The sequence below is a fragment of the Halichoerus grypus genome, chromosome 5 (genome assembly GCF_964656455.1).
Source record: "Halichoerus grypus chromosome 5, mHalGry1.hap1.1, whole genome shotgun sequence".
Lineage (NCBI taxonomy): Eukaryota > Metazoa > Chordata > Mammalia > Carnivora > Phocidae > Halichoerus > Halichoerus grypus.
In genome coordinates, this window is record NC_135716.1 from 97,824,343 (window position 1) to 97,851,855 (window position 27,513).

General features: G+C 42.1%; 1 protein-coding gene across 6 annotated transcripts; it reads left to right on the forward strand.

The window, feature by feature from the left end:
* Positions 1-669: 669 nt before the first annotated feature.
* CLCC1 (chloride channel CLIC like 1) lies at positions 670-27,175 on the forward strand. 6 transcript variants are annotated; one of them, XR_013448007.1, is made up of 12 exons: positions 671-772; positions 9,976-10,116; positions 10,513-10,614; positions 12,679-12,786; positions 14,987-15,208; positions 16,364-16,504; positions 18,372-18,465; positions 19,730-19,827; positions 21,000-21,146; positions 23,466-23,807; positions 25,238-25,797; positions 26,844-27,175. XR_013448007.1 is itself a non-coding variant. In XM_078072651.1 (12 exons), exons 2-11 carry the CDS (start codon positions 9,988-9,990, stop codon positions 25,493-25,495), a joined length of 1,641 nt encoding a protein of 546 aa, XP_077928777.1. In that variant the 5' UTR covers positions 671-772; positions 9,976-9,987; the 3' UTR covers positions 25,496-25,525; positions 26,844-27,175. The 6 variants fall into 6 exon arrangements, 5 of the variants coding, with proteins under 5 accessions (XP_077928779.1, XP_077928777.1, XP_035965809.1 ...); XM_078072651.1 differs by having other exon boundaries at positions 25,238-25,525; XM_036109916.2 differs by having other exon boundaries at positions 25,238-27,175.
* The last annotated feature ends 338 nt before the right edge of the window (positions 27,176-27,513 follow it).

Consider the following 27,513-nt stretch of genomic DNA (forward strand, 5'->3'; position numbering starts at 1 on the left):
GAGGGAAGGAACACAAGCAGGGGGAGTGGGAGAGGGAGAAGCAGGCTTCCCGCTGAGCAGGGAGCCCTGATGTGGGGCTCGATCCCAGGACCCTGGGATCATGACCTGAGCCGAAGGCAGGCGCTTAATGACTGAGCCACCCAGGCGCCCCTCAGGTGTATTTTAATTTAAAAAAAAATTGTAATAAGCAACATGCACACCAAGTGTACCTTATACACCAAATTTTAACACACTTTTAAGTTTGTTGCCAAGAATTCTTGTGTACACTTCTCATTTCCTCCTAGTGTGTAAAACTCATCATTTCCTCTTTGGAGAGTTTTCTGAAATTGCAAGGCCAGCAGTTAAAGACAAAAACAAAACGAAATTTATTATTTCCAACTAAAGCAGAATGTAGCTCGTCCCCCCACACCCCAAATACAGGACTGCCGTTGTCGTTCATTATACCCTACTTAAATAATTATTGCAAATGTTACACATGCGGACTTGCAAAATAAATCAATACCAAGGAAACAAGTTTAGTATTCGTATATATTTGGCTTCCTTGTACGAATTCATTCGTAGACCATTCCACTGATCAAAGTAAGGACGTCCTGGCCTAAAGCAAGCCCCCAGATCCCGGCACCGCCCCCTCGGCGGGCCAATCAGACGCGCGCCGGGGAAGGACGCACGGCTGCCAGCCGAGCGAGTCGATGAGGACGCGCGAGACGCCCCGCGCCCGCTGAAGCGCTCGAGCGCCCCGGCAGGCGGCTCGCCATCTTTTTCAGCTGGCTGGGTAGGTGTCTTTCTTTCCCAGACGCAGGCTGGCGACTGGGCCGTGAGTCGGCGCGGTCGGGTGTCTGTGCTGCGGCGGGCGGCGTGGGCGGGCGGCGGGCGCGGGGGAGGCCGCGGACGCTGCCCGGGGCGGGGGCCGCGCTCTCCGGGGTTTCGGGGGGCCTCGCGGCGCTGCGGGTGCCAGGATGAGCGGGCGACTGGCCGCCTTATCTTCGGGTGCAGCGCGGCTGTTGTCGCGCGTTACACGGTTCAAAGAGCGGCCTAGGGAGAGGGACAGGCAAGTGCAAAGCCAGACCCGAGCGAACGCTGAATTTTTGTGGGCTTTAGTTATCTCGGAAAACTTTACGCAGAATTTGAGCAAACGGCGTCAGCGGAATAGCTCGGATTTGGTTGGAGTGAATTTTTTTGAAACTCTAAATCTGATTTGAATGTAAAAAAGTTAGAGATTCAGGTTTATGAGTGGGTGGTGAAAAACAATTCATATTTTGTCCGTGGCAGTGGTTATGAAAGTGTGGTCCCGAGATTAGCGTCGTCATCCTCTGGGAACCTGTTAGCGGTGCCCATTCTCAAGTTTGAGAGCCCCGGCTCCAGCCAACTACACATAGGCGAACGGACCAAATTGCAAACTCCTGACTTTTGTGCCATGCAACTTCTAGGTTAATACGGAATTTGACTCGTTAGTCTTGACTTTCTCATACACGTGTAATTCATCGAAATCAGATACTTTTTTTTCTGTGCCGATTTCCACTCAGCTGGGACTTTCCTTGGAGATCTCAGTCTTTCTTGGTAGCTCTCCACTCAGTTTACTTGTTTTCCTAATCTGTAAAATGAAGATAACCGTACTACTACCGAGAGTTTTTGGAGAATTGAATGAATGAATGTATGTAACAGTTTTTGGCACATAGTAATCAAACACTGCTATTATTATATATAATTTTGATATTAGTGTCAAAACCTGAAATAGATGAGAAAGGTGATTAAAAAGTAAGAACTAGAGGAGAGAGCTTATTAGTAACTGCCAAGTAGTAGAATCACAGGTGCCCCCGTTAAACTAAACCAACACAGGATGGTTACTTTTCCTAAACACTTTGCTGCTCAGGGTGTGGTCTGTGGGCCAACATCTCTGCCATCACCAGGAGCTGTTAGAATTGCAGAATCTCAGGCCCACTTCAGACTTAGTCAGAAGCTGTTTTTAACAAGATCCCGGGCGGGTTTAGATGCCGTTTTACTTGGAGGAAGTGTGAGATCAGCTGTAAGATTTCTCAAGGAGTTCCAGCCTTCAGTCAGTGACCAAGGGGATTTGGCAGGAGGACTTAAATTTGAGGCTGGTTCCACTTCTGCCTCAGGTCCTGGTCTTCCATCGTTTCTTCAGTTCCTAGTCCTGGATAAGTTCTGCATCTGCTGATCATTATTGGAGAAAGTAAGGTAGCTTAATAACATGACTGTGGGAGTCCTAGTCAAAACTCAGCTGCTTGAAGAGTTTTTGATTCATCTCCCTTTGTATAATGCTCCCTATAGAGCTGTTTTCCCAGATCTCTATTCCCCATCCTAGCTTCTTGACACACAGTGCCACTCCTGGCTTTCCAGTGGACCATTTCACTGTCTTCTTGATATCGGGTAGTAAAGTGAATTTTGTCAGCTTCTCTTCTTTTTGCTTTAGAACCTTTCTTTCCACCCCTCCTTACTCATTTCTGTTTTGAAGGAGTGTAAAACCTTGTTGCCTCTGAAAAGCCTTTTCTGTAGCCTTGATTTCATACGCTGCCATCTCAGAGCTTCTGCTCAGTTCAGAGACTGCCTTTATCAACTTAGTTCTTCACTGCTTAGAATTAGGCTTCTCCCTGTCAACGGACTAAGCAATCCAACGGTTTTTTTTTTTCCCGCCCCAGACTTAATTTTTTTCAGCTTCTCTAAGTATTTTATATAGTTGACTAATGCCTCTTTCAAATTAAACACCTCTTGGTTTCTACACATTGCATTTTTTAGCTTGTGTTCTGCTCTCGATAGTCTTAACTGCCTTCTCTTGTGTTTGGGTCTTCTTAAGACTTTATTCCTTAGTTGAACTCCTTCCCCATCCTCCCCTCCCCGCCCCCCACCAAAATATACAGTCATCCAGTATTTCTCTCTAGAGTGCGACAGGGATCCTAGGATACTTTTCCCACCGTTATTGTTACTTAGCATTTTGGTTTTTACATTTTTAAACATAAAAAGTTGTGGGGTTTTGGGGTTTTTTTTTTTTTTTTACTATCAGTAGTTGACTTCATTTGTCAATATATTTGACCAATTCCTTTGCTCATCATTGTTTCTTTTACTCACACCTTTTATTGACGTTAAGCTTCTTTAATATGTCAAGAGTCTATGGGTTGGAGACTTTCTTAGTCTTTTATGTCTGAAGAAATCTGTATTAGTTTGCTACGGCTGCCATAACAAAATACCACAGACTGATGTCTTAAACAACAGAAATTTCTTTTTTCTGGAGGGAAAAGATTCTGGAGGCTGGAAATCCAAGATCAAGGTGTCAGCAGGGTTGGTTTCTTTTGAGGCCTCTCTCGGCTTGTAGATGGCCGCCTTCTCCCTGTGTCTTCACATCAGCTTTCCTCTGACCTGTGTCCAGATTTCTTCTTATAAGGACAGTAGTCATATTGGATTAGGGCCCATGCTGATGACCTCATTATAGCTTAATTACCTCTTTGGAGACACTATCTCCAAATAGAGTCATATTCTGGGGAACTGGGGTATAGGACTTCAACATAAGAATTTTGGAGGAATACAGTTCAGACCATAACAATATCTCAATTAGTCTTTCCCATTTAAAAAAAAAAAAACTTCTGTAAAATGTGAAATATATATACAGAAAAGTATATAAAATATAAGTGTCCATCTTAGCAAATTATTAAAAAGCATACACCCATGTGCCTACCTTCTAGATTAAGAAATAGAATACTGTCGGGGCACCTGGGTGGCTCAGTCGTTAAGCGTTTGCCTTCGGCTCAGGTCATGATCCCAGGGTCCGGAGATCGAGCCCCACATCGGGCTCCCTGCTCAGCGGGAGGCCTGCTTCTCCCTCTCCCACTCCCCCTGCTTGTGTTCCCTCTCTCGCTGGTCTCTCTGTCAAATAAATAAAATCTTTAAAAAAAAAAGAAAGAAATAGAATACTGTCAGTATCCCAGAAATCTTCCAGAGCTTTTTCCCTCATCTCATTCTTGATCTCAGAGGGAAAGATTTCAAGTAGAGTGTTCACCTGTAGTACTCTGTCTGGCGAAGTTTTCTTTTCTTCCTGGTTTGCTAAGTGTTTTAGTCATAAATAATTTATCCTGTTTCATTCTTTTTTTTTTTTTTTAAAGATTTTATTTATTTATTTGACAGAGACACAGCGAGAGAAGGAATACAAGCAGGGGGAGTGGGAGAGGGAGAAGCAGGCTTCCCGCGGAGCAGGGAGCCCGATGTGGGGCTCGATCCCAGGACCCCGGGATCATGACCTGAACCGAAGGCAGACGCTTAACGACTGAGCCACCCAGGCGCCCCTTATCCTGTTTCATTCTTAATTTGGGGGGCCTTCTCTTTTTCTTAATGTTACTATGTGTTTATCAGTTTTTTTTTTAGTCATTTCAAAGAATTAACTTTTGGTTTTATCTTTATTACAAGTTTGTGTCCTAATTTATTATTTTTACTCCTGTTTATTTTTTATTTTTTTTAAAGATTTTTTTAATTTATTTGACAGAGAGAGACACAGCGAGAGAGGGAACACAAGCAGGGGGAGTGGGAGAGGGAGAAGCAGACCCCCTGCTGAGCAGGGAGCCCGATGTGGGACTCAATCCCAGGACCCTGGGATCATGACCTGAGCCGAAGGCAGACGCTTAACGACTGAGCCACCCAGGCGCCCCTTACTCCTGTTTATTTTTGTATTGAATCCTTTCAGTGGTTCTTTTTCAGGCCTGAGGTAGTTTCCTGCTATGTGTGCACTGATCCGCACCTTGCTGAAGACTCAAGGGGGAGTGTTCTCAGACCAATTCTCTGACGCAGACTGGATGTCCTACAGTTCAGTTCTGACACTGTGTGCCCAAAATAGTGCACACCCTCACAAGTTAAGGGCAGAGTTCTATGTAGAACTGCTTCCATGACACACGTCTTGGGGTCCATCTGCACTAGTGACCGACTGGCTATAGATTAGGGGGATCCCACAACTCTGTCAGGTTGGATAATTCACTGGAATGACTTACTGGAAGAACTCCCTGAAAGCACTATACTTAGTTTTATTAGGATATAGATTGGGATCAACCAAATGAAGAGACACACAAGGGCAGTCTGTGGAGGAAGATGTGGAGTTTCTGTGTCCTTTCTTCATAGAATCCAGGCATGTCACTTTCCTGGCACATCCATGTGTCACCAACCAGCTTCTCTGAGCCTCAGTGTCCAGAGTTTTTACTGGGGTTTCAGTATGTGGGCATGACTGATTACATCATTGGCTGAGTGATTGAACTTGGTGACCACTTTCCTTACTTCCTTCCCCTGAGGTTTGATGGTTGAAAGTTCCAACCTAATCATGTGCCTGGTCTTTCTCATGACCATCCCCAACCCAAAGCTACCTTGGGGCCCAGCAGAGTCACGTCAGTAGCATCTCATCACAAAAGACACTGCTGTCACTCAGGAAATTCCTATGGTATTTGAAGGAACTGGGGTCGAAGACCAGATATCCTTTTATATTGCAGGGACCCTCTGCAGATGTCTGGAGTTCTGTCTCTCTGCAGCTTTCTCTTGCCTCAGTCTCCCCAGATTCTCAGCTCTGTTTCCACAGGGGCTCTCTGGGCTCTGCCTGAGTTCCCTCTTCCTGTGCCCATGGCCTGGAAACTGTTAAGGCCGTAAGCTGGGGCAATGGAAGGGCTGTCTGTGTGTGTTTTCCATTTTTCAGAGACCATTATACTTGCTTGCCTGGTGTCCAGTGTCTTGAAAGCTGTTGTCCCCTAGACTTTGTGCAGAGGTTTCGGTTGTTCGGGCAAGAGGGTACACCTGGCCCCTGTTACTTCATTTTGATCGGATGTAGGAGCCCTAGGAGTGCTTTGGAGTGTAGGGTTACTACGTCATCTTGACCTTCCTGCTGTTCTTTGAATGCTTCAAATTTTCTCCCCGCTCTGATCTTTATGCTTGCTGTATCTACTCTTTGGATGTTCTTTTCCCAAGTCTTCTTAAGGTTTGCTTCTTATCATTTGTCTGCGTAAATGTTGTGGTTATCTACTGCTGTGTGACAAACCACCTCCAAGTTTAGAGGCTTTAAGCAACCATTTTATTATATTTCATGATTCTGTGGGCTTACGGATCTTGATTGGACTCATCTGCATAGTTCTTTTATTCCACATGATGTTGGCTGGGTCGCATGTCTGTTACCATGGGATTGACCTGGGACTGCCAGGATGGCTCATTCACATGGCCGGCTGTTGATGTTGGCTGCCAGCTGGGAGCTTAGTGTGCCCTCTGCACATGGCCTCTCCGTGTGGCCAGGCCTTCTCACAGCATGGCAGCTGAGAGCAAAGAGCAGGCATTCCAAAGTAGAAGCAGCTAAACCTCATACAGGCCAAGCCAGGCCCAGAACCAACACAGCATCGCTTCTACCACAATATTTTGGCTAAATATTGTGAACCTATGTAAAACCTTTGCTTGTAAGAAGATGGTGACGGAAATTTCATCCGTTTTTTTTTTTTAAGATTTTATTTATTTATTTGACAGAGAGAGACACAGTGAGAGAGGGAACACAAGCAGGGGGAGTGGGAGAGGGAGAAGCAGGCTTCCCGCTGAGCAGGGAGCCCGATGTGGGGCTTGATCCCAGGACCCTGGGATTGTGACCTGAGCCGAAGGCAGATGCTTAACGACTGAGCCACCCAGGGGCCCCTCATCCCATTTTTGAAAGAGGAATTGCATTCCACTGTTGAACTGGGCAAGGGCATATGACTGAGCACCTTGACGATGTGTCTGTGTTTTTAACAAAAATCGGACACTCTGCAAAAGGGACTTTCCTAGCAACTGACATACCTAGAAAACAATTATAAATTGTAATATCTTCCAATTATAATTCTTGGTAAACAACTGATGTTAGGTATCTTATACTTCCTCCTTTTTCTTATAAAAACCGCTTTTTCCCTGCAGTGGGCCACAATTTGGGTTGTTCCCCAAATTGCAATTCTAAACCCCAAATAAATGCTTTAATTTTACTTCAGTTTTTCCTCTTTTCATGGTTGACAGTGGTCACAGGGTCAGCCCAGATTCAGGAGGAGGGACAATAAACTCCATCTCTCGATGGGGACTTGATGGAATTTGTGGCTATCTTTAATCTCCGAGGCCTTCCCTAAAATACTCAACATTGCCTAATCCATCCTGCCATTGTCCTGCTTTATTTTTTCATAGGGTATATCTGAAATTATATCTATTTTTTTGTCAACTTATGTCTCATCTTGTCCCCTGCCCCCATGTGCCCCTCCCCACCATGTATCTTCTTAAAACCTGGCTGGGCTAGTTTCCTGGTATCCCTGTCAGCTAAGACAGTGCCCAATACCCAGTAGGTATTTAGTAAATGTTGAACAAATGAATGCTGAACTTTTCCCCAACACCATGTTCTCCTTCTGAATTTCTTTTGAAGTTAATAATACCACCTTGTTGTTGTTGGTCAGCCTAGAAATCTTGGCCATGCTTACCATCTTCTCCTTTCCTTACGTTCATTCTGTGGCTGAGGCCTGTAGAACTAATCTTCAGAACGCAGTTCAGCCTCCTTTGGCTATTTCACCCTCCTTGTAGGACTCTCTGAGTCCAGTTTTTCCCTCATTCTGTACACTTAGTACTACTTTTATTTTCCCCCAATGTGGCTCCCACGCGTTCAGAGCTACTGTTAGCAGATGAGGTTGGCCGTGGGCCTCGTCACCCCAGCCTACCTTGTCATGCAACCATCTCCCGGCCCTGCCACGTCCATCCTCGAATTTACGGTTTCGAAGGTTCACTTTGCTCCTTTGCCTCCTCACCTTGCCCTCTTAGCATGTTACCCACACTTCCCTGTCTGTTTCCCATGCCCGTTCCTCCATGAAGTGGTGCCAGTTTCTCCCAGTCAGATGAGCTTGCTTCATCCTTTGAACCTCTAAAACCCTGTGAATCCCTGTGTGGCCTTGACCATTTGCATTTGCTGCTTGACATTTATTGCATGTCTCTCCTGCACCAGCCACCAGGCTAGGTGTTGGTCTTGGAGAGGTGGAGGGGGCAAGATGGAGAGTCGTCACGATGGTGAATTCTGATTGGAGTAGGATGTTACTTTCCCCTGGAAAAGTTCACGTCATAGCACAGTGGTTTTCTACCCTTGCTGTGTATTGGAACCACCTGAGGCGCTTTAAAAATCCCAGCACCTGGGTCCCACCCTTAGAAATTCTGATTTGCTTGATCTGGGATGTGGCCAGAAGATTGAGACTTTTCGAAGCTCACCAGGTGATTCTAATGCACAGCCAAGATTGACAGCCACTGTGTCAATGGGAGAGCCTGACCAATACGTGGCTAATTTCATTGTGTGTTGTGCTAGACGAATAAACAGAGCACGCTGGGAGCATAAAGGAGTGTGTAATACAGCCTGGAGTTACTTTTTTTTTTAAGATTTTATTTATTTGTCAGGGAGAGAGAAAGAGAGCGCGTGAGCACAAGCATGGGGAGCAGCAGAGGCAGAGGGAGAAGCAGACTCCTTGCCAAGCAAGGAGCCTGATGCGGGACTTGGTCTCAGCACCCTGGGATCATGACCTGAGCCGAAGGCAGACGCTTAACCAACTGAGCCACCCAGGTGTCCCTGGAGTTACTTTTATTTTTACATTATTTTTACTTTCTCACTTGGGAATTCCCTTACCTGATTTTTATTCATGTTAAGTATAAGACAGGCTGTCCAAAAGAACTTTCTGCAATGATGGAAATGTTGTAGATCTGCCCTGTCCACTGTGGCAGCCACTAGCCCCATGTGGGTGTTGAGCACTTGAAATGCAGTTAGCGTGAAGAAGGAACTGAATTTTTAATTTAATTAATTTTAATTAGTTTAAATTTAAATAGCCACATATGCTTAGTGGCTACTGTATTGGACAGTGTCGAATAGAGGTGGTATTAAGTATTGAAATGATTTGACAGTGTTTCTGCAGAGGCTTAGATGAAGCAAGTTATTTTCTCTGAGTGGTTTGGGAGTTCAGTCACCTTGTTTGAATGTTAATTTTATACATTTCTTATTTTCCATGTGTTAAAAAAAAATTGGGGGGGAGAGGGTTTGGTTAAGTACCTCTTCTTTTTTATTTTATTTTTTAAAAAGATTTTATTTATTTATTTGACAGAGAGACAGCAAGAGAGGGAACACAAGCAGGGGGAGTGGGAGAGGGAGAAGCAGACTCCCCGATGAGCAGGGAGCCCAGGACCCTGGGACCATGACCTGAGCTGAAGGCAGCCACTTAACCGACTGAGGCACTCAGGCGCCCCAATACCTCTTCTTGTTTAAAGCAGTTTTACTGAGCAACGATTCACGTACTAAACTATTCACTCATTTAAAGAGCACAATTCATGCAACCATCACCACAGTTTTAGATCATTTTTCATCACCTCAAGAAGAAACCCTGTACCATTTTAACTGCCAGCCGTCTGTTCTGTTCCCAGCCCTGAGCACCTACTAATCTACCGTCTGTCTCTGTAGATTTGCCTGTTCTGGACATTTCATATAAATGGGATCCTGTACTATGTGGTCTTTGCTGCCTGGCTTCTTTCACACAGCACAGTGTTCTCAGGGTTCATCCATGTTGTAGCACGTGTCAGTACTTCATTTTTATGCCTGGTACTCTCCCATTGTATGGATATGCCACATTTTAGTTATCTGTCAGTTGATAGACATTTGAATTTTCTTTTTGGCTGTTGTGAATAATATGGCTGTAAACATTTGTGTACAAGTTTTTGTGTGGATATGTGTTTTCATTTCTTGGGCGTAAGCCTAGGAATGGAATTCTGAATCCTGTGAAAAGTTCCTATATTCTTTTTGTCTCAGCACAAATGTGTGTGTATGTGTTTAAATGTGAATACCATTTTACTGAGTATTTTTATTTCAGTTATTATTCAGTAAGAAAACATCTTAGCACTAGAAGGAAGTAGATAGTTTTTATTACAAAACCATTTCTTCTAAAAATAATTGTATTTTATTATGTCTATTAAAATTTTTTTTAGCCTTCATGCAGGATGCTGTATTCTCTGCTCCTTTGTGAATGTCTGTGGCTGATAACCGGTTATGCTCATGATGATGACTGGATTGACCCCACAGACATGCTTAACTATGATGCTGCTTCAGGAACAATGAGAAAATCTCAGGTATTAAAAAAAATGCATGTGCATGTACATAAGACCTTATCGGTCCTGTAATGGAAATAGTGTACTTCTGTTACTGTTTCTCGCAGAGCTTCCAGAGTCAAGAGTCATGTACCAATGACTAGCAGCCACGTAGAATATCTCCCTGACTCTTAGTCTAAGATGATTTCAACCCCACCTGCTTATTTCTGTGTTGAATATGAATGTAAAGCCCGTCGAGCCGCCAGCTAACTTGATTTTAGTTCTTAGCTAGTATATAAATTTGAGACTCTTTTTTGGTTCAACACAGATGAATTATGACAAAGTCATAAAATGATGAAGTCAACTTTTAGTCTTCATTAACTTTAGGTTATTTTCACAGCTGAACTATAAAGAAATAAAATCTCTATTTTGCTTTAGGTAAAACATGGTGTATCAGAGAAAAAAGAAGTCAGTCCTGACTTGTCACATGCTGATGAATTGTTGGAATGTTATAGCAAACTTGATTCTTTAACTCATAAGGTTTGAATTTTTTTTAATTCATGAATTTTATATTTATAGTGTGTTAAATTGCTGTTTCCTGTCTTTGCTAACATATGTGTTTCTGTGTGTGTATTGTACAATTTATATATAATTTTTTTCTTTAGTTACTCTAGCCTTGTCTTCTCTTTCATTACTCTGGCCTTGTCTTTTTTTTTTAATAGTACTTTTATTTTCCAGTAATAACATTTATCTCACCATGTTGTAATTCTTTCTTTACCAGACTGAACATTTCTTGGGACAAGGAATACGGGTTTTTTTCTTTTTTAATATTTTATTTATTTATTTGAAAGAGACAGACAAGGATAGCGAGAAGAGAGCATGAGTGGAGAGGAGAGGTAGAAGCAGGCTCCCCGCTGAGTAGGGAGCCTGATGCGGGACTCGATCCCAGGACCCTGGGATCATGACCTGACCTAAAGGCAGATGCTTAACCGGCTGAGCCACCCAGGCGCCCCAGGGACAAGGAATACGTTTTATTCATTTTTGATTCTCTATCACCTTTCACAGTGCTGGATCATAATAGACTCATAACAAAGGCAGCCCATGAAGAAATGGGCCTGTGACCACCTGATGAACATGAAGGAAAAGCCACCACACATACTAAATTATAATAATCCCTTATATTTGCAAGAGTAATTCTTATGTTCATCATTTATCCAATCTTTTTATTTGTGTGGCTGAAGTGGAGTTTATGAGAAAGGAAATAAATCAAGATTGTTAAGGGGTTTAAATGCATGTTGAGGGGTGGGAACCGGTCTCTTGGCTGTGGAGGCTATCAGCTGGTGGCCCAGTGGAGGGGGCTTCAGAAGGAGAGGGGTGGCAGAGGTCCAGCAATGCCAAATGCTCCAACTGGGGCAGTGACAGGTACTGAAGAGGAAAGTGTTGGATTTCTCCAAGGTGGAATAGGCAAATTTGGGTAGCTGAGGGAGGAGGGAAAAGGGATAGAGTGAAGGAGGTTTCCAGCTTGAGAGACTGGGGGAGCTTGTGAACGGAGATACAGAGATCTCAGATCTCAATTCCAGATCTGTCAGCACTGCTGTGGTTCTTACCAGGTGTGAATGCTGTCTCACCCGAGTGCTAGCAAAGAAATGCTTGGATAAAATTTGCCTCAGTTTAACTGTGTTTTGTAGTATCATGAGCTTGTTTGGCTGCACACTAGGAAATACAGAAATTCTTCATTCCGTTCTTTGCATCTTGGGCTCAGCATTGTAAAAGTATGATTGATAAAATGGAGTCTTGAATTTTTGTTTTACAAAACATTCTCAGGGCGCCTGGGTGGTGCAGTCTGTTGGTTTCCGCTTAGGTTGTAATCTCAGGGTCGTGAGATCGAGCCCTGTGTCAGGCTCCATGCTCAGTATGGAGTCTGCTTGGGACTCCCTCTCCCTTTGCCCACCCCCAAAATAAAGAAATAAATCTTAAAAAACAACAACAACAACAAAAAACCACACACAAAAAATCACACACACAACATTCTCTTAAAGGGGCACCTGGGTAGCTCAGTTGGTTAAGCATCTGACTCTTGATTCTGGCTCAGGTCACGATCTCAGGGTGGTGAGATTGAGCCCCATGTAGAGCTCCATGCTAAGTATGGAGCCTGCTTAAGATTCTCCCTCTCCCTCTGCCCCCCCCCCCACCCCTTGCTTGTGCTTGTGTATGCTCTCTGTCTCTCTCAAAAATTCTCTTGAGAAATTTAAAGAGGTTTGTAAACCTTGCCTGCAAGCGGAGGAAACTGCCATGTGACTTTTCAAGGGTCCTTCTCTCTTAAGTCTGTGTGTGATACTCAGTTGTCATGTTTATCATCTGAAGCCCATTTCAAATGCTAACTCAATTCATGGTTCATACTTTGTTAGAAAATAAAAGTTGGTTATCACAGGTTCTAATGCTTTGCAAAGAGAACCCACAGAAGGTAGGACGGTCTACATTTTCATATAGTTGATAATCGCAAGCTCGTATTACCTTGATCTTGATGGGGCCACTAGGCTAGAAACTTGACCCTTACATGAAACTTTGATGCTATCTAATGTTGAATTTGTTTTGTAATTACAGATCGATGAGTGTGAAAAGAAAAAGAAGGAAGACTATGAAAGTCAAAGCAATCCTGTTTTTAGGAGATACTTACATAAGATTTTGATTGAAGCCAGAAAGCTCGGACTCGTGAGTGTTGGTGTGATACTAATCAGTGTGGTGGATATTTTCATTATTTATTAATTTCAAATGGGGGGAGGTGCCTTAAATTTGCTGTTTGAACTTTACTAAACAGTTGGAAATTTGACACATTCATGACTTGGCAAAGAAATTCTGTGCTGGCCCTTGTTTTCTACCACTTGCACACTTTCTTATTCATATGATGTAAGATCATTCTGTGCTGAGAAAAAGAACAGTGTGCTTTAAGTAGTCCCTCCCTCCACACGGAAGCTTTTTACTGTGGCAAGGGCTACTTTATAGAATTGCATATCATGTGCATATTTTTCATAATTAATGTTAAGATTCCATTTTTTAGAGTCCTTGTTTTCACTCTGTGGAGTCAAACATCAAGAAAACTTAAGGGGTGGGTGCCTGGGTGGCTCAGTCGTTAAGCGTCTGCCTTCGGCTCAGGTCATGATCCCAGGGTCCTGGGATCGAGTCCTACATTGGGCTCCCTGCTCGGCGGGAAGCCTGCTTCTCCCTCTCCCACTCCCCCTGCTTGTGTTCCTGCTCTCGCTATCTATCTCTCTGTCAAATAAATAAATAAAATCTTAAAAAAAAAAAAAACTTAAGTGTTAGATGAATATTTAATAATCCCATCTTACTTTGGAAGTGAAAGAGCAGATGTTCTCATACATGCATCCTTTAATTCAAGTCTTTTAAGCGTGTATGGGATAAGGACACAGAGCGCCAAAAAATTCCTATGATGGAGATAATGGGCAATATTTAGTTGAAGGTTTTTTTGTTTTGCTTTCTTTAGTTCAAGGTTTTTAAAAAATCGTAATGGATGACTGCTTTTTCATGTTAGTGATGACTTGTGATGTTACATGACACTTTGTTTTTTTTCTGATTTTATATTTGCTTTTATGTAAGTATCTGTATTTTTATAAAAGAGAAACATTTTTCTGTTTGTGTTAACTGGTTAACAAATGTAAAATGTTTATAGTGATTTTGCTAACCTGAACTCAGCTAATAAAGATAGTTATAAATATCATGTTTGTTCACGGACACTCCAATTTGACTGCCTTTTAAGATCCTTTTTTTGGGGGGCACCTGGATGGCTCAGTCAGTTAGGCGGCTGCCTTGGGCTCAGGTCACGATCCCAGGGTCCTGGGATCGAGCCCCGCATCGGGCTCCCTGCTCGGCGGAGAGCCTGCTTCTCCCTCTCCCTCTGTCTGCCGCTCTGCCTACTTGTGCTCTCTCTCTCTCTCTGTTAAATAAATAAATAAAAATCTTAAAAAACCAAACCCTTTTTAAAAAAAATTTGTATTACTGTGTATTTTAGGCTAGTTGAAAATAAAGTCAGCAAATGGAAAATCGTAAATGAATCAAAATAAGCAGTTGATGCTCATTATTTGTGGATTCCATATTTGCGAACTTGCGTACTCACTAACCTTATTTTATAACCTCAAAGTCAATACTTGGGGAGCTCTTGCGCCGCTCTCGGACATGCGCAGAGCATTTGCGTTGCCTGGTGTGCCCATTCCCAGCTGAGGCTGAGCACGGCCGTGTTCTGCCTTCTTGTTTCAGCTCTCAGACTATAAACAAGTACTTTTTCATGGTTTATTTAGTGCTACGTATTTCACACTTTTGTTGATGTTATTCGGCTGTTTAAAATAACTCCCACGAGTAGTGCTGCCTAGTGCCTCTGAGCTGTGAGAAGGCTAGGATGTGCCTTCCAGGGAAAATACCCACGTTAGATAAGCTCTGTGCGGGCAGGAGTTACAGTGCTGTTGGCTGTTCCGAGTTCAGTGTTAATCAAAAATATTAAATAAGGTATCTTTAAATAGAAACACATAAAAGGGTTATGTATTGCCTGCCTGATGAAAATGGTAGGAACGCACCCCCGGATTTCCTGTGGGAGCTGTAGTTCAGGTGTTTGTTAACTAGTGTCCGCGGTGACGGCCTCGAACAAACTGTTGCCAGTAGTAAGAATCAACTGTGGGTAAGATGCACATTATCTTACTTGCATAGAGTTTTATATTTTTGAAATGTTTTTCACATGTATGATCTGTTTTTTATGTTAGACACATAGGTGGATAGTAGTATTTTTATTTTATACTTGTGAAATATGAACCACATATATATTTAGTTCCAAATCGGCTTTTGTCTTGAAGTGTTTCTCTTTTCTGTTTTGTTCTGTTTTGTTTTTTGGGCAAATTTAATTCAGCCTGAAGAAAACAAAGATGATATGCATTATGATGCTGAGATTATCCTAAAAAGACAAACCTTGTTAGAAATACAGAAGTTTCTCAGTGGAGAGGATTGGAAACCAGGAGCCTTGGATGATGCACTAAGTGATATTTTAATTAATTTTAAGTTTCATGATTTTGAAACATGGAAGTGGCGATTTGAAGACTCCTTTGGAGTGGATCCATATAATCTGTTGATGGTAAGATGGGACAAGGGGGACATAAGTAACAGCTCATTTATTTTATTTTATTTTTTTTAAGATTTTATTTATTTATTTGACAGAAAGAGACACAGCGAGAGAGGGAACACAAGTGGGGGAGAGGGAGCAGCAGGCTTCCCGCGGAGCAGGGAGCCCGGTGCGGGGCTCGATCCCAGGACCCTGGGATCATGACCTGAGCCGAAGGCAGACGCTTAATGACTGAGCCACCCAGGCGCCCAGTAACAGCTCATTTTTAAAAATGCTTTAAAAACTCCACCATAGAACCCTCCTACACTGTTGGTGGGAATGCAAGCTGGTACAGCCACTCTGGAAAACAGTATGAAGGTTCCTCAAAAGGTTGAAAATAGAGCTACCCTACGACCCAGCAATTGCACTACTGGGTATTTACCCCAAAGATACAAATGTAGTGATCTGAAGGGGCACCTGCACCCTAATGTTTATAGCAGCAATGTCCACAATAGCCAAACTATGGAAAGAGCTGAGATGTCCATTGACAGATGAATGGCTACAGACGATGCGGTCTATATATACAATGGAATACTCTCAGCCATCAAAAAAAAAAAAATGAAATTTTGCCATTTGCAACAATGTGGCTGGAACTAGAGGGTGTTACGTTAAGCGAAATAATAAGCCAGTCAGAAAGACAGTTATCTCTCGCTGATATTGTAGAATTTAAGAAACAAAACAGGATCATAGGGGAAGAGAGGAAAAAATGAAACAAGACGAAACCAGAGAGGGAGACAAATCATAAGAGACTCTTAATTATAGGAAACAATCAAAGGGTTGCTGGAGGGGAGGGGGTTGGGGGGACGGGGTAACTGGGTATGGTCACTGGGGAGGGTCTGTGATGTAATGAGCACTAGGTACTATATAAGACTGATGAATCACTGACTTCTACCTCTGACACCGATAATACATTATATAGGTTAATGTAAAAATTAAAAAAAAACCCCTCCACCGTAGTTACGTTAACCCGTGCGCAGACGCTTCTGTTTCCATGGCCGTGCAGCAGAATGGCACAGATGCTGCTGCGTGTCTGAGGCCAGTTCTTTCGTTTCTGCTGAGGATTATCATTTCTCGGCGGGGATGGTGGCTTGGCAGTAACCCTGCTCTCCGCTTCTTCCTGTTTTCGAGGTGCTTCTGTGTCTGCTCTGTATCGTGGGATTAGTCGCTACCGAGCTGTGGACGTATGTGCATTGGTACACCCAGTTGAGACGTGTGTTATTCATCAGTTTCCTCATCAGTTTGGGATGGAATTGGATGTATCTATATAAGGTATTAAATAGGTGGGAGGTTTTCATGTTTTTCAGTGTTACTTCATGCTAACAGAAGACCTCAGTGCCTTTAGAGGAGCGTATAACCTTGCCTCTGATCAGAGATGCCGGATTGTCATCTGGCAGCCGCTCACCTGTCCCTGGTGTTTCGGGTCCCTGACCAGTTTGGTGCAGGCCTATTTTCCTAACCCAGTTTCTCATGCGTAGCATCTGGGTGGCTAAATCAGAATAGAGCTAGGTGGATGCATTTTAAAAAATTCTATGTAGGTAGGTTAAGGTATGTCCTTTTCTTTGCCAGAAAGGATATCAAAATGTTATTTTTTAAAGTTAGGTTATTTTCTGAATATGAAAGTGCTATGTTGATAGTAGACGATTTAGAAAAGATAGAAAGTTATACAGAGAAATTTGATTTTTTTAAAAAGATTTTATTTGAGAAAGAGCAAGCAGGAGCGGGGGAGGGGGAGGGGCGGAGGGAGAGAGAGAATCCTCGAGCAGGCTCCCCACTGAGCAGGGAGCCCAACGTGGGGCTCGATCCCAGGACCCCGGGATCATGACCTGAACCAAAGGCAGATGCTGAACTGACTGAGCCACCCAGGTGCCCCAGAAATTTGATTTCTTTTTTTTAATTACCTGTAATTTTGTCACCTAAAGATAATTGCTGTCAATATTTTGAGGTATTTCTTTCCGATTTTTTTCTAAATTTTAATTCTTTCAAAATTGGGATCATGCTGAATATAGAAAGTCAAATGAAGCACTACTGTTCCTGTTGAAATAGCATTGAAGGACAATTTTAGATCTTTCTAGCAAGGTGAGTCAAGTGGCAAAATATTTTTGATGAATTTATCTGATTAAATCATTGTGATATATCCTTAACCTTTTGCTCTAAGTTCTATAGCTTCTAGAACTAATTGTTTGCAAATTAAAGGAAAAAAGTTTGGTTGAATATTGTTATCTCAGCAATTTCCCCCAGGGCTTGGACATATAAAAAATATGTTATCTTTATATAGGCCACTTGTGCTGAAAACCATCCAGAACAAAACACCATTTTATTATTTATTTATTTATTATTTTAAAGATTTTACTTATTTGACCGAGAGAGACACAGCGAGAGAGGGAACACAAGCAGGGGGAGTGGGAGAGGGAGAAGCAGGCTTCCCGCCGAGCAGGGAACCCGACGTGGGGCTCGATCCCAGGACCCTGGGACCATGACCTGAGCCGAAGGCAGACGCTTAATGACTAAGCCACCCAGGCGCCCCACAAAACACCATTTTATCATGAATTGTGAAAGAAAATGAGAAGTAGTCATTTAATATATATAACTATATTTTTGGGTGTGGTATGAATTATATTTGAACTGATTTTTTAAAATAATCCTTTTTAGCACAAAGGTTTGCCTTTCTCATCAAAATTACTTACAAAGAAGGAAGCTATAGTTCTTTATCCTCACTCGTTGCATTAAGACTGTGCTTTGCCATGAGTGGAAAAGAGCTGCTATTTAGAAATGTTTTTGGGGCGCCTGGGTGGCTCAGTTGGTTAGGTGACTGCCTTCGGCTCAGGTCATGATCCTGGAGTCCCTGGATCGAGTCCCGCATCGGACTCCCTGCTCGGCAGGGAGTCTGCTGCTCCCTCTGACCCTCCCGACCCTCCCCCCTCTCATGTGCTCTCTCTCTCTCAGTCTCTCTCTCTCAAATAAATAAATAAAATCTTAAAAAAAAAAAAGTTATTAGAAATGTTTTTGTTTTTTTCCTACTAAAAAACCGTGAACCATCTGGTGTCTGGTGAAGATACGTTTTGAAGTCAGGGTTTTGGATGTGTAGACATAACTTCATGTCCGCAGCCGCTCACAGCTCCCTTTTGGTGTTGCTCAGCTCGCGTTCGCGCAGCATCAGGCCGAGGTTGCCAAGCTGGAGCCGTTGAACAATGTGTGTGCTGAGAAGATGGACTGGATTGGAAGCCTCTGGGGTAAGGGGTCGGTTTGCTGGGCCTCATTTTGAATAGAATTTCTGGGAAGGAGAGAACATATTAGTAATTACAGAGAAATGAGAAAATGCTGGAAGGAGGCTTTCCGTGACTGAGTCCTCAGTGTCAGAAGAAGATGCGAGAAGAGGCAGGGTTCAGACCCGGCCGCTCGTGCTCCCGTAACCTCATGGGGAGGGACTAGGAACGGCGTCTTTGTCGGCTCCCGTAGTGCTGCCGTCTCCTCCGTCGGTCGGTGACGGAGACAGAGCTCATCTTGTCTGTCTGGTCCTTAGGAAGGGGGTCCAGCGTGTGCATTAAAGAAGTGAATCAGTGTTTATATGAATTAAGATCCATCTTAGACTTAATCTCCTTATACTGACTTATGAAATGTTAAGTTGTAGCTTTACTACACATTTTTTTTTCCTAGGAGGAAAATTCTTTAACTTTTTTCCCCTCACAGACTGTATATACATTGTCACTACTGTTGGCTGCCTTTAGTTCTGTGTATCTAGCAGTAGGAGTGGTTTAGTGTTCAAGGGCACTTTATAAATGCAAGTCCGTAAGAACGGACCCAGAATAGAATCCCTGCGGATTGTACAAAACAGGGCGTCCATATTAACGGTTCTTTAAAAGTTGTGGGAACTAACCCAATCTGGCCTCGCTTCTTGGCTGCAGGGGACATCTGAACGCCTTCTCTAGCTCAGGCTAGTATGTAATGTACATAAACCTGATTTAGAAAAATTGGGAGAACTAGTAATGTTCTTTATCTTGTAACAGATTTTTTAAATTGAAATTTTACTGAGATAATTCTAGATGCACAGGTAGTTGTAAGAAGGAAAACAGATCGGTGTACCCTTTCCCCATTTTCCCCCAGTGTAAACGTCTTACACAGTTACAGCAGTGCGATCTCATAGCCAGGATATCAACTTGCATATGATTCAGCGATCTCAGATTTCCGCGGTTTTATTTGGATTCATTTGTGTGTGTAAAGAACAGTTTTTAATACTTAACCTTTTAGAAAATTTCATAAAATATAATGTTTTATCTACATAAGACTTGTCTAATTTGAAGAGATTTTTAAGATAAACATTTTGGACATAAGATGAAAAATTTTTAAATCCGTATTACAGGGAGTCTGTTTGTACCAGCATTTAAAATTGGTTGGTGATGGGGACAGGGACAAAACCAAAATGCTGTCTTATTTGGGAATGAAATGTGACTTTTTTTTTTTTTAATGACTCAGTGTTTTGTCTATTTCTCTAAATAGAATTGTTGAGAAGTTCATGGACCTATAAGGATGACCCATGCCAAAAATACTACGAGCTCTTATTAGTCAACCCTATTTGGTTGGTCCCACCAACAAAGGTATAGAATACATTTGTAAATATTACTTATACAAAGTGAATCAAAAATTTCTTGTATTTATTTAAAGTTATTAGTGTTTTTTACAGTCATTTTGCTAATAATAAACCCTTGTTCTAGAAAAAATACTTCCATTACACAATGATTTTCACGTTAAAACATTTTAATTGATTTTTTTTAAAGATTTTTTATTTATATATATTTTTTTTATAAATTTTTTTTATTGTTATGTTAATCCCCATACATTACATCATTAGTTTTAGATATAGTGTTCCATGATTCATTGTTTGTGCATAACACCCAGTGCTCCATGCAGAACGTGCCCTCCTCAATACCCATCCCCAGGCTAACCCATCCTCCCAACCTCCTCCCCTCTAGAACCCTCAGTTTGTTTTTCAGAGTCCATTGTCTCTCATGGTTCTTCTCCCCCTCCGATTTCCCCCCCTTCATTCTTCCCCTCCTGCTACATTCTTCTTCTTTTTTTCTTTCTTAACATATGTTGCATTATTTGTTTCAGAGGTACAGATCTGAGATTCAACAGTCTTGCACAATTCACAGCGCTTACCAGAACACATACCCTCCCCAGTGTCCATCACCCAGTCACCCCATCCCTCCCACCCCACCCCCCACTCCAGCACCCTCAGTTTGTTTCCTGAGATTAAGAATTCCTCATATCAGTGAGGTCATATGATACATGTCTTTCTCTGTTTGACTTATTTCGCTCAGCATAATACCCTCCAGTTCCATCCACGTCGTTGCAAATGGCAAGATCTTATTCCTTTTGATGGCTGCATAATATTCCATTGTATATATATACCACATCTTCTTTATCCATTCATCTGTTGATGGACATCTTGTCTCTTTCCACAGTTTGGCTATTGTGGACGTTGCTGCTATAAACATTGGGGTGCACGTAGCCTTTCGGGTCCCTACTTTTGTATAAAGATTTTTTATTTATTTGACAGAGCGACACAGCGAGAGAGGGAACACAAGCAGGGGGAGTGGGAGAGGGAGAAGCAGGCTTCCTGCCGAGCAGAGAGCCCGATGTGGGGCTCGATCCCAGGACCCTGGGATCATGACCTGAGCCGGAGGCAGACGCTTAACGACTGAGCCACCCAGGTGCCCCTCATTGTCTTTTGAGGGAAAAGTTAAGTTGCTGTTATCTTTTGTTTTAGGCACTGGCGGTTACATTCACCAACTTTGTCACGGAGCCACTGAAACACATTGGGAAAGGAGCTGGAGAATTTATTAAAGAGTTCATGAAGGAGATCCCAGTATTACTTCACATTCCAGTGCTGATCATTATGGCATTAGCTGTCCTGGTTAGTATACAGCACGGTTGACTATTAACAGTGCTTGTAGAAAAAAAGGCAATTCTAAAACTTAGATTTTTTGCTGTTGTAAATCAGGCTAAATTTTGCTTAACGGTATGAGAAGATGATTTTTAAGTGATACAGATTTATTTATACTTACATGTATATTCCTTTAAGCAAGAAAATGATTGTCAAGTTTGACTATAGATGTCATGGCAGTGACTTAGAATAATATTTTTCTAAATTTGTTCTTCAACTTGGTGAATTAATATACATGAAATCAGTTGTTTTTGTCCTCTTTGAGAAAGGGGGCCTTCTTATTTCAGTCTGAGTTTTTGCAGCACTAAGAAGGGAAGAGCATTGGCTTTTCCACAGAATCAAATTGGGATGTGGAAGAAGGTGAGTTACTGAGAAACAGTTGGGGAATCCAGGAACAGACATTTGTTAAGAAGAAACATTATTCATCATTCATCTATGGTCTCTTCAGCTTTTTTTATTGATTTTCGGCCCTTACTCTAATAAAGCAGTTGTCACTTAAAAGGTAAAGAACCTAGATGTGCCACGGGAAAAACCAGGTTTGCATTTGTGAAGAAATTAACCTATTTAAAGTTTATAACTTTAAATATTTTCAGTGTCTATTTTCTCTGATGGGTGTGAATATACACAACATGGGAGCAGTTATCAGACAGTACCTTCCAATTTAAATTATTAAATTAAAAAGGATTTTCTTCCCTAAGGATACAAAATTTACTACACTTTATTCACTTTGAAATTGTTCCTATTTTGTTTTTGTTTTTTGGCTTGTGATTACAGGAGTCTGGTTTAGGGGTATGGTTTTGTTAGGTGATGTTAGTTGTATAATAGTGCAGATTTTCCTTGACTTATGGGATTACGTCCCAATAAACCCACTGTAAGTCGAAAATGGATTTACTACACCTAGCTTCCAGGACATTGTAGCTTAGCCTAGCCCACCTTAAACATGCTCAGAATGCTTATGGTAGCCTGCAGTTGGGCAAATTCATCTAACACAAAGCCCATTTTATAACAAAATGTCAAATATCTCACGTAGTTCACTGAATATTGTACTGAAAGAGAGAAACAGAATGGTTGTGTGGGTACGGAGTGGTTGTGAGGGTAGGGGTTGTTCACCCTCGATACCCCGTGGCTGACCAGGATCTGCCCTGCCCAGCATCACCAGAGAGGATTGGACCCCAAATCGTTAGTCCAGGAAAAGATCCAAATTCTAAATTTGAAGTACAGTTTCTACTGCGTGCACTATCACTTTCTTAGCATCGTGAAGTCTAACAGTTTTAAGTTGAACCATCGTAGGTGGGGGACTGTTTGTAGTTAGTCTCTGAAGCTGAAATTATAAGCAAGAACCCATCATCTCTTCTTCATCTGCCTTAGAAAAGGACTTTTACTGCTTCTGTCTTTAAATAGTTTTTCCAGCACAGTGACTTTCAAACTTTTTGTTTTTAGGACCCTTTTGCCCTAATTGCAGACCACAAAAACAAAAAAACAAGAAAACCCCCCAAAAAACAAACAAACAAAAAAACTGAAGACCGCAAAGAGCCCTTGTTTATAGTGGTTTTATTTATTGACACTTACCATATTAGGAATTAAAACTAAGAAAAATTTCAAATACAAGTTTACACAAGCACACAGTCGACGAGCCAGTAGAATGAAGAAGTCATTCCAGCCCCAGAAGACTCCACCATACACTCAGAAGGGAAGAATAAAAAAGACTAAGGTCTTTGAAGTATGAAAAGTTTGACCTTACAGAGTCCCTGAAACTGTCCCAGGGATCCCCCCCAGGGGTCCCTGGGCCACAGTTTGAGAACTGCTGCCTCGTTTTTCTCATGAAATGGGATTCAAAGCCTGTTGAATTTTGGTTGTCGCTAAAGCCGTTTGTATTTGTAGAAAAGTTACCCTACATGAGAATGTTGATGTAATGATGTGTGTAACACTAATTTTTAGCATTTACCTTATATGGTGGGTGTGAAAATAGACATCTGATGAACAGTTATCAATTAGTACCTTCCAATTTAAGTTTCTAGGTTTTAGCCAAACTGACCTTGTTACAATTCAGTGAAAGGGTGTTCAGCTCATTGAAATGTCTACTTATCACTTCATGATTTCTCACATTTTGTTGGCTACTCTGGCCTAGTGTTAATCTAAACAAGAGATCACAAATGAAACAACAGTGAAATAAACATGTTTATGTCTCCAAATGCCATTAAGTCAAGTTAGGTAATTTTGCTAGCACCCTGAATAATTTCATTGTAAGTCAGCCATTAAATACTATATATTTCTTTCTTTTCCTTCTAGAGTTTCTGCTATGGTGCTGGAAAATCAGTTAATATGCTGAGACATTTAGGTGGTCCTGAAAGAGAGCCACCCCGGGCACTTGAGCCAGCTGATAGAGGACGGCTGCAGGCAGTTGGTGATAGACCCCATGGTGGAGCAGGTGATGCACGTTTCCCTTATAGAGGCCACATCAGCCCCTTTGAGCGAGGCCCTTATGACAGAACATATGAGGGTAGAAGAGATGGTATGAGAGAGAGAGATGTTGACTTGATACCTAGGACTGGCACCAAGAGCCCCGAAGTGCTCCGGCCATGCGATGTACCCCAGGCAGAGGCGAGGGAGCGTCCCACGGTGGTACCCAGTGTAAGTCAGCAATTGTTTCTTTTGCCGTCCTTCATGTAGGCCTGCCTCCGTGCTTCCTGTAAAGCTTCCGGTTAGGCGATTCTTCTCTTTTACCTGCCACGGTTAATTACATCATTCTTAATATAATTGTTTATTCTGTTTTCTGGCCAAAAGTTCAGCCTTCTCAGAAGAACTAAAACGAGATTTAATTTTTATGTTAAATCCTATTTAACGGTAGTTAGAACAGGTAGTAATTCATACGAAATTTCATAGGAAACCAAGTAATCGTGACTGAAATTTCTGCCTTTGAAGAGCTCAGAGAAAAGTCTTCACTGAAGGCCCGGAGCCTGGGGGAACCTGCAGGAGACCCCTAAAGGCTCAGCTGGGTGGGAGAGTGGGTGGGGAGGGGTCACACACCCCGCTTTCCCAAATCCTTGGCATCATTGGCTAGACTCTACTTTCTACCTGCAGAATGCTGAGGTGTTTTTTCTACGTTATTGGCCATTTAAAGGGACATTTCCGTTTTTGTTTGAGAGAGGAATTTACATTGTCATTTGCAAAGTTTAAGTTGTAACTGTAAACCTTTGAGAAACAGTTGTGAGCACAGTAGAATCTAGAAAATTAGAATCCCTTCCCATGGAGTTTCTTATAAGAATAAACATACCTGCATACATCTAAAAAATTTTCAGATGTTCTTTTCATTTAATAGTTAATGGTAATGCACCACTCATCTCAAACTCTCCAGGGACTTCTCATCTCACTTAAAGGGAAAGCTACTTATCTCGGTGGCCCAGGGCTTCCTTGATCTGCCCACAGTCCACCTCCGTTAGTACATGGATTTCTTCTCCTCCTATGCTCACTCTCCTTCAGCCACAAGGGCCTCCTCACTATTCCATGAATTAGAACCTTTTTACTTGCTGTTCTCTGTCTAGAACGCCGAAATGTGGTTCATTTCTTTAAGTCTTTACTCCTGTATCACCTTTCACATTACCCTAATTTAAATAGTCGTCTGACTCCAGCTTGGTACTTTGTTAATTTGTTGCTTGATTGTCTCCCCAAGCAAAATGGAAGTTCCAGTGAGGGCAAGGGTTTTTGTTGGTTTTGTTCCTGCTGTTTCCCCAGTACCTGGAACTGAATACAGGCTCAGTAAATATTTGTCGAATGAATTATTCTCACCAGGCAAGAGGAGTTAGCAGTACTGGTCCCCAGTCCTCTTGCCCTCTCCTAAAGCTGGGTCGCTAGACCACCTGGAATATCCTGAGTGCCCCCACTCCTCCGTGCAGGGTTCTGTGAGGCTTACTAACATTTACATAATTACAGCACAGCACTGGAGCTGGGATTTGAAGGAGTTGAGAGTTTGATACAGATTTGCATAGGAACTTGTTAAACGTGTTTGATGACTGAATCTTCACATTATGTTAATTAAAAAATTAAAATGTCATTCTCTACAGCATAAATTACCTGTTTTGGATACAAAGCCCAAAGAATTTGGTGGAATCCAGGGAGAAAGCACACTGCCAGAAAGCAGTACCGAAAGCAGCCAGTCTTGTAGGCCTGTCTCTGGCCCAGACACATCAGAGAAGGTGGAAGGTTCACCTGCAGAGGAAAAGGCCCAGCTCGGGACTGATGCCAGAGGCAGCCCAGAGGAAGGCAGCGCGTCCAGCCCAGCCAGCGGTGGGAAGGATCTGGAGAGTGGCCCATGTGGCTAGAGGAGCACAGCCTCGGACCACAGCTCAGAGGTCATCTTTGGGTTTTGTAAAGTATACTCTTCACAACTATTTGCTCTTCTCTACAAATATTCTGACATTTACTACCCTACATGTGCCAACTTAAACATGAATATTTTTATTGACCGTCAGAACTAACGAATACCCATGTATTTCTGTTTAATTTTTATCTTTTGTGTAATTTCATTTTCATATTGGTACCTCCTGTGGAGTTTGTGGTGTTGATTTTGGAACAGGATCTCATAGATGAACATATGGCAAGCATCACTGATTTCAGATAAGAGGTCAGTTTGAATCAGGAAACATGGAAAAATAAGTTTTATGGTTCACATGCATATATAGGAACCAACTAGCCGACGGGTGTGTTGCCTAGTGGACATCCTGTAATACCTACTTCAGTTAATGATTTGTTAGTTGTGCACTGGATTTGATATGTTTCCAAAAGTGGTAGGTACTCAAACTATTTTAAGGAAAGTCCACTGTCGTAAGCTTTACCCTTTTCATGCACTTCAGCGTCTTAACCGCAGTCACGGAGTCTGGGTCCCCTTGTCTCTGCGGAGGCTGCCCCAGCTCATCATGGCTTCGTTGTTGCGAATCCTGCCTCCGTCGCTCAACTCTTCCAGTGCTGACTGGGCCTGCTTCCTTGTCGCCCCTTTTTACCCTCAGCTAAGACAGACCTGAAGATGGCCAGGAGAATTTAGTTACCACAGTTTGTTAATCGGTGATCTTGGTCTTACATAGTCAATAGACGGAGAATAGCTTTACCCTTTCCCCACCAAATACATACTTTACACATTGGTCGAGTACATTATTTTTGCTAAACAGCGTAATTTCTCTATGTCCCTGGTTAAGTATAAAAAAATGCCATTGCCAATTAAGATTTTAAAAAATTACCTCAGCAAGAGGATATAAAATTTATTATTATTATTTTCTAGTTTAATATTGCAAACATCTTTAGTAATTCATCAGAAAGGTAGTAGTTCTTTCCAGAAAAAGCAACAGGATTTTACAGAAAAATTTGCAACACAGTAGGTATGGGACAAATGAACTAATGCAAGGATGCCTGCAGCTTGGAGTAGATTCGTGAACATCGGTGCATATTAAGTCCTCCCTGAGGGCCAGACCTGTTCACACTAATTGGTAAATATGTGCCCAGGATGGTAGTTGTCCTCTGAGCTGTGACAGGATTCTGAAGAGCAATGAATGCCTCAGGTGACAGACTAACTGTGAGAGTGGAGTTAATGCTGTTTGAATTCCTAACTGCTTTTTATCCAAAAATGAATCTGTAAAGAATTAAGTAGAATTTCATCTTTGTATTCTCTCATTACAGATAGCCGTTTGGGGATGCAGTCCACTTGGACAGCTAGCGAGGCAACATACCACTGCTGTTGAATGATGACGGCAATTTAGGGAAGACACTAAAGCAGACCGAACAGATCAAGGCCAGTTTATAACTTGGGGAAATAGACTTGTTTATTGTCCAGCCCATATTTATCATTAGAATCAAGAATTTTAGCAGCAGGCTTTTAGGAAAATCAGAATTGGGTAGACAGCTTTATAAAAGCAGTGTTTAAGTGGAATAGATAATGTTGAATGTTTACAGGGTCTAAGAACTATTGTATACACAAAATAAACACCTATTTTTACATTATTGTAATTTGATATGCTGTCTTTGCTCATTGAATATGCTGGTAAGAAAAAAACCCCATGATACTTACGTGCAGTTTTTAAAAGGATGTTGTCTAGGACGTTCTGTTGTATGTGTAATATATAAGACGTAAGATGATCCGGGTGTTAACTGAGTACTTTTGACAAAATTTGATCTTAGAACCAAGAATAATCTTTTTTTCCCCTGAGCCTTTGATGTGATTCCAGATCGAGTAACTATTTTATTTTTGTGAACACTGGCCATTTGGAGAAGTGGTTCTCACTGCCCACCAAGTCACCTGAAGGATTTTTAGAAAGAACAGAGCCCCAGATACCATCCCAGCTGTGCAGAA